The 9,372-nt window shown below is 28.3% G+C and overlaps 1 protein-coding gene across 1 annotated transcript; it reads left to right on the top strand.

The window, feature by feature from the left end:
- Positions 1 to 73: 73 nt before the first annotated feature.
- LOC126843378 (transcription initiation factor TFIID subunit 2) lies at positions 74 to 8,554 on the top strand. The gene is made up of 19 exons (XM_050580880.1): positions 74 to 335; positions 599 to 652; positions 737 to 900; positions 978 to 1,194; positions 1,274 to 1,512; positions 1,599 to 1,820; positions 1,891 to 2,104; positions 2,197 to 2,487; positions 3,267 to 3,475; positions 3,535 to 3,774; positions 4,063 to 4,315; positions 4,381 to 4,521; positions 4,590 to 4,783; positions 4,911 to 5,122; positions 5,312 to 5,534; positions 7,025 to 7,154; positions 7,296 to 7,493; positions 7,564 to 7,875; positions 7,941 to 8,554. Exons 1-19 carry the CDS (start codon positions 291 to 293, stop codon positions 8,133 to 8,135), a joined length of 3,753 nt encoding a protein of 1,250 aa, XP_050436837.1. The 5' UTR covers positions 74 to 290; the 3' UTR covers positions 8,136 to 8,554.
- The last annotated feature ends 818 nt before the right edge of the window (positions 8,555 to 9,372 follow it).

Raw genomic sequence — 9,372 nt, 5'->3', positions numbered from 1 at the left:
GTACAAACTCCTTGCAATAAATATCAAAGCTTAAACTCTACGATAGGTGATAACGTTTAAATAACATTTATTTACACAACATTAAACATTTAGTATTTACAAAAAAGTGAAAAGTAAAAACTAAAATTACAAGTAGTTCTTTACAAATATTTTCCTTTTTTTTTTCGTTAAAGCTATTACCAAAAAGTTGTACGTTTAAAATGTTTGACAATGTTCTACAACTCATAACCGTACTAAAAATTACTTTAAGTATATCATAAAAAAATATTAGAATTTCACATTCATTCAAAATGAGGAAAGATAAAACAGGAGACAATGCTAGACCATACAAATTATAAGTATTTTTTTCTTAATTAGGATTAAGGTGTAATAATTAGAAAAATATTAAATCTTCAATACATGTATAAATTTCCAAAATTGTATGTTTATTTGCTGTATTCCAAGCTATTCGCTAAATTGTATCTTTTTTTACTTTTTACTTTACTAATTTCTGAATTAAAAAAAAAAAAAAAAATAGGGAGCACAGTATGTTTTATAGTAATACCATTATTACATTTTTAAAACTTTTTAAATGATTTTATGTGTTTCTTTATTTACAGCCCACCAGCTAGTAAGTTTAACGGGAATTAGTTTTCAAAGAAGAAATATATTGGTAAATATAATTTTAATTTGATTTTTTAGAATAACGTGGACTATCAATAATATTACAGTCATTATGTTTAATTTTAATTTTTAGGGCATGGTAGAGCTTACGATTATTCCTTTGCAAAATAACTTAAGATTTATAAAGCTTAATGCAAAACAATGTCGTATTTATCGTGTAACAGTAAATGATAATATTGAAGCTCCATTTCAGTACTACGATCCTTTTATTGATATCACTCAGGATAAACATGACGAGTAGGCATACATATTTACAGATCAAGTTAATATTAGGTATTATTCATATTACAACTTCATATTTTATAATATTTTAGACCCACTTTAAGTATTTTTTCTACGTGTCACTTGGATGCTGCTCAAGGGACTGATCCAGACAACAACAATGGGGAATTAGTTATAAGTCTGCCACCAGAGATTACATCATTTGTAAATGACAGTACAACATTTAAAATAAATATAGAGTATTCTTTAGAACAACCAAGCGGTGGTGTTCATTTTGTAATTCCAGATGGAGAAGGATCTTTAACAGAAGTAAATTTTAATATATTTATGCATATAAACTATTTCATTTTCAAACATTACGATAAAAATACTATTTAATCAATTTTAGAGGCGAGCTCACATGTATACCAGATGTTTTGAAAATTCTTCGCGCTTATGGTTCCCCTGTGTGGATAGTTATGCAGAGCCTTGCACTTGGGACTTAGAGTTTACCGTTGATGAAAATATGATTGCAGTGTCCTGCGGAGATTTAATTGAAGTTGTAGCAGCCCCAGATTTAAGACGCAAAACATATTACTATCACTTATCAATGCCAACGAGTGCACCGAATATTGCATTGGCTGTAGGGTAAGATAATAAATAAATGTAAACCTTATTTACTCAGAATGTATTGGCTGTACATTTTTAACTTTTTCTTTTTTTTAATAACATAGACCTTTTGAAATATATGTTGACCCAACAATGCATATAATAACGCATTTTTGTTTACCTGGACTATCAGAACTATTACCTTTAGCTGCAAAATATACTCATGAAGCATTAGAATTTTATGAAGACACACTTTCTAATGGTTACCCTTACAGTTGTTATAAGCAAGTATTTGTAGATGAAACTCCTACCAACTATGCATCATATGCATCAATGGGCATAATGAGGTAAAATATAGTCATAACGATGTACAATTTTAAATGTCATTATTGAATTTATTTTATCTACATTTTTCAGTGTAAATGTTCTTCATCCAAAACAAATCATTGATCAAGTTTACACATCGAAAAAAGTTCTAGCCCAAGTTATGGCTGAACAATTTTTCGGTTGTTTCATTTCGACCCAAAATTGGTCAGATTGGTGGCTTACATGTGGTATAGCACTATATATGTCTGGTCTGTTTGCTAAAAAATGTTTTGGAAACAATTCTTATCGTGAATGGATTCACAATGTAAAATTAATAACTTGCATTGTTATGTAATGCATGGGTTCGATAATACGTGGATTTGATTATTATATGTAATTTTTTTTTTTAAATTAAAGGAGCTGACGAGTTTAGTGCGTTACGAAGAAGAAATTGGACCAATAGTTTTAGACCCCACACAACAACCAGCTCCAACAAGTAGTGGCCTTTTAAGTCCAGGAGGTTCGTCCAATCCAGGGCTATCGTTATCTTTCAATAGCGTACAAAATGCCAATGATACTTCTAATTTCTATTTTTCGACACGTAGTCTGCACACAATATCTCCACGATATTTTCACTATATGACAAAAAAAGCTCATCTTGTACTACGAATGTTAGAAAATCGTATTGGTTACTCACTTTTATTACAGGTATAGTAAATTATTATGATATATTAATAAATTAAAATATTTTTTATTTTATAAAATCATAAGGGGCACCCTAGTTTATAAAACTTAAAAATTAATACAATTTTGGAGAAAAAAAAATTTAAAAATGTTGACTTGATAAACCCTACTTAAGGGAGAGGGGGTTAAGTAAAGAAATTAATATTTAAACCATTAACCATAAAAAAATAACACTCTATGCATACACACTCTGTTTATAGTTAAAGGTTTAAGTATTAATTTCTTTACTTAACCTAACCATAAGTTGCTAAAGTTTTTTCTATATAAATCAACTTGTTAGCCATAAAGAATCATGATATTTTTTGTCATTTTTTTAAGCCAGTTGAAAATTAGTAGGGTATGTTATATTTATGTTTGTTATCATGAATATGTTTTTGGGCTGGATAAACAAAAAAAATTACGGGTCCATGGGATATGTTTGCACCTCGTTACAGCCCATAACATGTACATATTTCAATGTATTTCCGTGAAGCGGTGAAATTTGTTTACATTTTTATACCAGAGTTTAAAAAGTTATAAGAAGTTCTTAAAATACTTAACAGTTTCCAAAAAAATAGATATTTAAGTCTAATGTTAAGTAAATAAAATTTACTTAACAGTTAAATTAGACTAATTTTAAGGAAAATGAATGGTATATAAAATTTCAGGAATGTAGGGGACAGCTAGGTGTTAAAATCCTGTTTAATGGTGACTTGATTTTATTATTTATTTTAGCTTATTAATATTATTTGTTTTATTGATAGGTATTGAACAAGCATTTATCTTTAGCAAGTAATGCTTCACAAAATCCCATGAGTTCTGGATTATGGGGACACATGTTGATCAGTACTAACATATTTAACAAAACTATTTTCACGGTGTCAGGAATAGACATGTCAGTCTTTATCGATCAGTGGGTCAGAACAGGCGGCCATGCTAAATTTACATGCACTTTTGTATTCAATAGGAAAAGGTAAACATTTTTCTAATTTTAATTACTAAGCAATAGAATGATCAATTTTATTTTTTCAGAAATACATTAGAGCTGGAAATTAGACAAGATGCAGTATCTCAAAGGGGTATACGAAAATATGTTGGTCCGTTGCTGGTCAGTATTCAAGAATTAGATGGTCCGTTTAAACATACGTTGCAAATTGAAGGAAATGTTGCTCGTGCAGATATTACATGCCATTCTAAAAGTAGACGCAATAAGAAGAAAAAAATTCCATTGTGTACTGGAGATGAGGTGGACATTGACTTAAATGCAATGGAGTAAGTAAAATTAAAAATGTGTTTTATAATATGTAATTCATAAACAGAAAAAAGATTTGATTATTTTATACCCAATTGAAACCATAATAATTTTTCGACCAAAATTTAAAATTTTATGGAAAAAAATGAGTATTTTCAAAAATGAACTCAAGATATTATCGTAAAACAAAATCGGCCAGGAAAATAATTTAACACCTTTAAAAAAAAAAAAGTTAATGATTCTCAAGTATAATAATTTTAAACATATTTTATTTTAAAATCAGCTTTATTATTTTTTTTTTTTTTTAGTAATGATTCGCCAGTGTTATGGATTCGATTAGATCCGGAAATGACTATTTTACGAAGCTGTATAATAGAACAACCTGAATATCAATGGAACTATCAATTAAGACATGAAAAAGACGTGACAGCTCAGGTGGAAGCTGTCGTTGCACTCGATAAATTTCCAACAATTGCTACACGTAATGCTTTAAGTGACATTATTGAAAATGAACAAGTTTATATAAATATACGATGTAAAGCCGCACATTGTTTAACAAAGGTATTTAATAAGGTACAATAAAATATTATTGTGTTGTGTGCTTATTCATTTATTTATTTGCTCAGATTGCTAACGCAATGGTTACTAATTGGACTGGACCACCAGCTATGTTGGCAACATTTAAAAAGATGTTTGGTTCATTTTCTTGTCCACACATCATTAGACAAAATAATTTTTCGAACGTACAACATTATTATCTTCAAAAGGTATCATATTTTCCTTTTAAATAATTAACATTACTGAATAGTTATTAAATACTAAATTTAAATTTCAGACAATTCCAGTTGCGATGGCCGGGTTGAGAAATTCTCACGGAATATGTCCTCCTGAAATATTAAAATTTATATTAGATTTATTTAAGTACAACGACAATAGTAAAAATAGATACTCTGATAATTATTATAGAGCTGCTTTGATTGATGCCCTAGGAGCAACTATTACTCCTGTTATATCGTTAATGCAAAAAGCGTAAGTAAAAAACTCAATACTCTTAATCTTTAAATTAATTACAAAACATAAATGTTACTCAATTCACTGTATAACTTATCATTCAATGTTCAATAATTTAACTTGTAAATTATTATGCTTAATCTAGTTGTGATATAACAGCAGATTCATTGTCTGGCGATTCAAAACTTATACTTGAAGAGATTACTCAGCATTTAAATGTAGAAAAACGATTACCAACATACAAGTGCCCAGTCACCATATCCTGTTTGAAAGCTATTAGAAAATTACAAAAATTTGGTCATTTGCCGAATAATCCCAACATATTTCGCTCTTATGCGTCATATGGCAATTTTATTGGTTAGTTTACATTTTTAACTTTCAGTGACGTACGCGGGTAAAAATTTACCCCAGTCACATAGTATAGGTGTGTGACTGACTTGAAAAGTTTATCTAAGTCAAACTTAATTAAATTGTGACTAGAGACTGTGCGGATCCTAAAGGTTAATATGAACTTATTATATTTTCAAACCTACTTTTAATTTTCAGATGTCAGGCTATGTGCATTAGAAGCATTGGTTGACTTTACATGTTTAGATGGGCGCTGGGACGATTTAAAATATTTAATTGACATAGCCGATAGTGATCCAGATCCTAAAGTTCGCAACGAACTTGTTCGAATGCTATGTAAAAATCCCCCATTCACTCCAAAGAAACCAAATAGCAGACTTAACAATGACTACCTCTTTCATCATTTGTGGAAATTAATTAAGTAAATATAATTCTGTACTATTTAAATGATAAGTATGCAAATTATAGATTGGCTTTCTTATACTAATTACGTAGTTGTAGTTTATCAAAATCTTAAGATCTTAAATTTAAGTACACAAAAAAGCGGGCGTTTTAATTGTTGTTAATTCTTTTATTCATAAGATATATTTAAATAGATTAATGAAAAGTAAACTAGTCATAAGAGTTATGAAAAAAAAATATAGTTTAAAAAAACTAAAAAACACGCTTAAATAGTAAAATAAACTAAAAAGTAGAAAATAATTTTCAATATAGAAATCAATTAATAAAAAATAAATAGTATTATTGTGAAAAAAGCGTAGGGCGCTTTTCAAGAACTGATATATGTAGCACCCCAGGCTTTTTTCACAATAATACTATTTATTTTTTATTAATTGATTTCTATATTGAAAATTATTTTCTACTTTTTAGTTTATTTTACTATTTAAGCGTGTTTTTTCGTTTTTTTAAACTATATTTTTTTTATTTTTCACTTTTTAGTTCGATGTGCTTTAAAATCGTGTTTTTTAGTTTTTTTAAACTATATTTATTTTCCACTTTTTAGTTCGATGTGCTTTAAAATCGTGTTTTTTTAATTCTAGTACATACGTGTCTATATTACTTGAAAACTTCAGGTAAACAACAATGAATACACGCATGTACGTTCGGTTGCCTATCTCTTTTAGTTACATAGTTACATAGTTACATACAAACAAACATACATACATACATACATACATACATACATACATACATACATACATACATACATACATACATACATACATACAAGTGAAGCTAATATAAGCGTGTTAATAAAAAAAAAGTTTAATGATTAGAAAATTGAAACAAAAATTTTTTCTGAACTTCTTACCACTTAGCTGTTACAGCCAAATAACAGTTAATAATACAAAATTAATATAATTGATTTTCTATTTTGTTTATATATTTATAATTTATTAGAATATATTATTTATACATTTTTAGACAACTTAAGTCAACACTCCCTAAAATAGCTTCAAATTTTAAACAAATATTTCTCAAGATATTTTGTATTTTTATTTATCCCTTGGTTTTCCTATTTCAATGAGAAGCTTTTACCTAAGGCTCCAACGCCGCCAGCATAAAATACCTTTTGAGCAGGCTGACAACCAAATCTCAACAATATTTAAATATATTTCTCATTTAAAAATTGTATTCTAGTTTATACTTATCATAGTTCTAAACAAGGGATATTTTGAAGTATTGTTAAGATTCATTTCTCAATCCGATCGAAAGATGTTTTATGTTGGTGGCGGTTAAGTCTTAGGTAAAGGCTTCTCGTTAAAATATGGAGACGTAGGAAAAAAGATAAAAGTAAAAAAATGTAGAGGAATATTTTTTTCACAACTTAAGCCTTTTAAAGGAATGCCGATAAAAAAAAATCATTAAAGACCATACTTATATATGTAAATATTTTTTTTTCATGTACAGCTCTCTACTTTCTTATGACACAACATTAAGGTGCAACTTTGTCGATCTATATTATACATTATTTGGACGGCAAAAAATGTTGCGCACCGAAATTGCTGCGTTATACAAACCCATTAAAGTTGAAGTAGAAGTAAGTACTATATTAGTCAATATATTAAAATAATACTGCTTTACATTTAATTTGTCTCAAAGCTGCCCCCAAGTTTAGCAAACTCATTGATTAAGTACAATATTGTATTTAATCAATGGCAAACTTTATACATTGTTTTAGGCAAAATCATGTATGCTTCCAAATATAATCGTTGAGCCAGATAATGTTTCAAATGATGAACGTGGCATTAAAAGAAGTGCAGATTTTGAAAACCAGTTACTAGTTGCAGAAGTAATTGATGATACAGTAAAAGTGGAACATGACCACATTGACGATGCATTCGATTATGATGAATTACAATATCAGAAAAGGATTAAAGTAGGACTAAAAGATTTTAGTATTAATATTTTTCTATTTCTCCTATTTAATTGATTTGTTATGTTTTTAGCCTGAAATAAAAGAGGAAGTTGCTGAGCCTCATGATGTAGAAAAGAATATTATTATAATTCCAAATATTCAGCCAACATTTGAAATCAACGAAGGCAAATCTAAGACTGAATATTTTTCGGAAAACTCTGCGTCTCTTCCGGGTATTATGGTGTCAAGTACATCTGGACCTGTGGGCTTTGAGCCCGGAATGTTCAAAATAAAACCAGAAGAACCACCTACTAAACAAATAACTCAAACAGAAAGTCGACACCACCATCACCATCATCATCACCACCATCATCATAGTAAAGTTGATGGATCAAGTACTTCTGTATGTATCTATTATATTTTTGTATATTATGCATTTATTTATTATTGTACAAAAATGTTTTATAGAGCAAGAAAAGGAAAAAAGAAAAAAAGAAGCATAAGCATAAACATAAGCACAGGCATGATCACAAACATAAGCAGGACAAAGGAAAAGAAAAAAGTAAAGAGGAGAATATTGTGATTAGAGTAAAGGAGGAGACCTTGACATCTGGTAGTTCTAGTAGCGAAGAGACATCAAGAGACTTAAGCGTATTTATATAAGAATTTAAGATAGGTTATATATTTTTAAAACAAGTGATTGGAACATGAAAAACTTAATTGTCCATAATAACATTTGTTATTATTAATTACAGAATGTTTTAATTTGACATTACATGCTTTATTTTCTGCTGCATTTAAATGATATAGTTAATTTGTTATATATTAAGTTATGTTTACAAAAAGGATGGATATATTTTAAGTACCTATTTATTGTTTATTAATAAATCATGGTTTGCATGTAATACATTTATAAGATTCGGAAGGTTTTGTTTACAATATTTTGTAATTATTAACATTTTTACTTTAATTTTAATACATTTTGTTATTTTATAAATTCCTATTTTCCAACAACGGGAACAGCGCTGAGCAGCCTTCATGTTGCATTACTACCAGCCAGTTGCATTTCAGCCCACACTGCATACTCCTAAATTCTAAAATAAATTATTACTATTGTTAATTTTGTTTAATTCGAAAGTATAAAAGATAAAATTAATGAGCGGTTTGTGTGTGTTTGTTTTAATTATTAATCATTACTTGCAATTAAATTTACAACAAAATAGTCCCATTCAAATATGCATGGTTTGCTCTCATAAATTCTTATAATAACAACAAAAGCTAATACCGTTCAATATTTTTGACTTGATTATTCAAAAAAAGCCAGTGCAGTATAGTCTGAGCATAATGGGGCGGGAGAGGTCACAGGTCTACAAATAATTATTACAACTGAGTAATAGAATCACCTTTAAATAAAAGCTTTGATGCGAATCTGTAGATGATAGAAATAAAAAATCAATAATTTTAAAAGCTATAGCATATAATGTGCTTACAATTATATTTTGAGTGTTAGGGTCGATCGTCTGTTTATATAATAATTATATCATATAATTATTACTTATTGTAAATGTTATAGTTATATTATATACCTAGTCTAATTTTTAAAAGCCCTAAAACTACATCTAAGAAAGCGAAATAAATAAATTTACAATAATAATTTTATTCACCCCTTCTGGACAGTGGCAGACTTTTTGAAAAGGCCCAGTTTGCAAACTTAACAAAGAACCCAATGAAATAATTATTCAATAGAGGAGCATCATTTTCGTTTTTATTAAATAAAGGGGTTAAATGGCCAAAATTTTAAAATTATATTGAATAATTACGAATTGATTAGGAACCTCAATCTGTAATTTGTATGACTTCACAATTATTTATTGCTATGATTTTATAGCTAATATAATAT

Source organism: Adelges cooleyi, unplaced genomic scaffold (genome assembly GCF_023614345.1).
Source record: "Adelges cooleyi isolate 19-005CV unplaced genomic scaffold, UGA_ACOO_1.1 ACOO_flye_CR_arks_rails_tigmint_CR_PRNA_574, whole genome shotgun sequence".
Taxonomy (NCBI): Eukaryota; Metazoa; Arthropoda; class Insecta; order Hemiptera; family Adelgidae; genus Adelges; species Adelges cooleyi.
The sequence above is the reverse complement of the archived record's forward strand: the minus strand, read 5'-3'. Positions and strand labels throughout refer to the sequence as shown.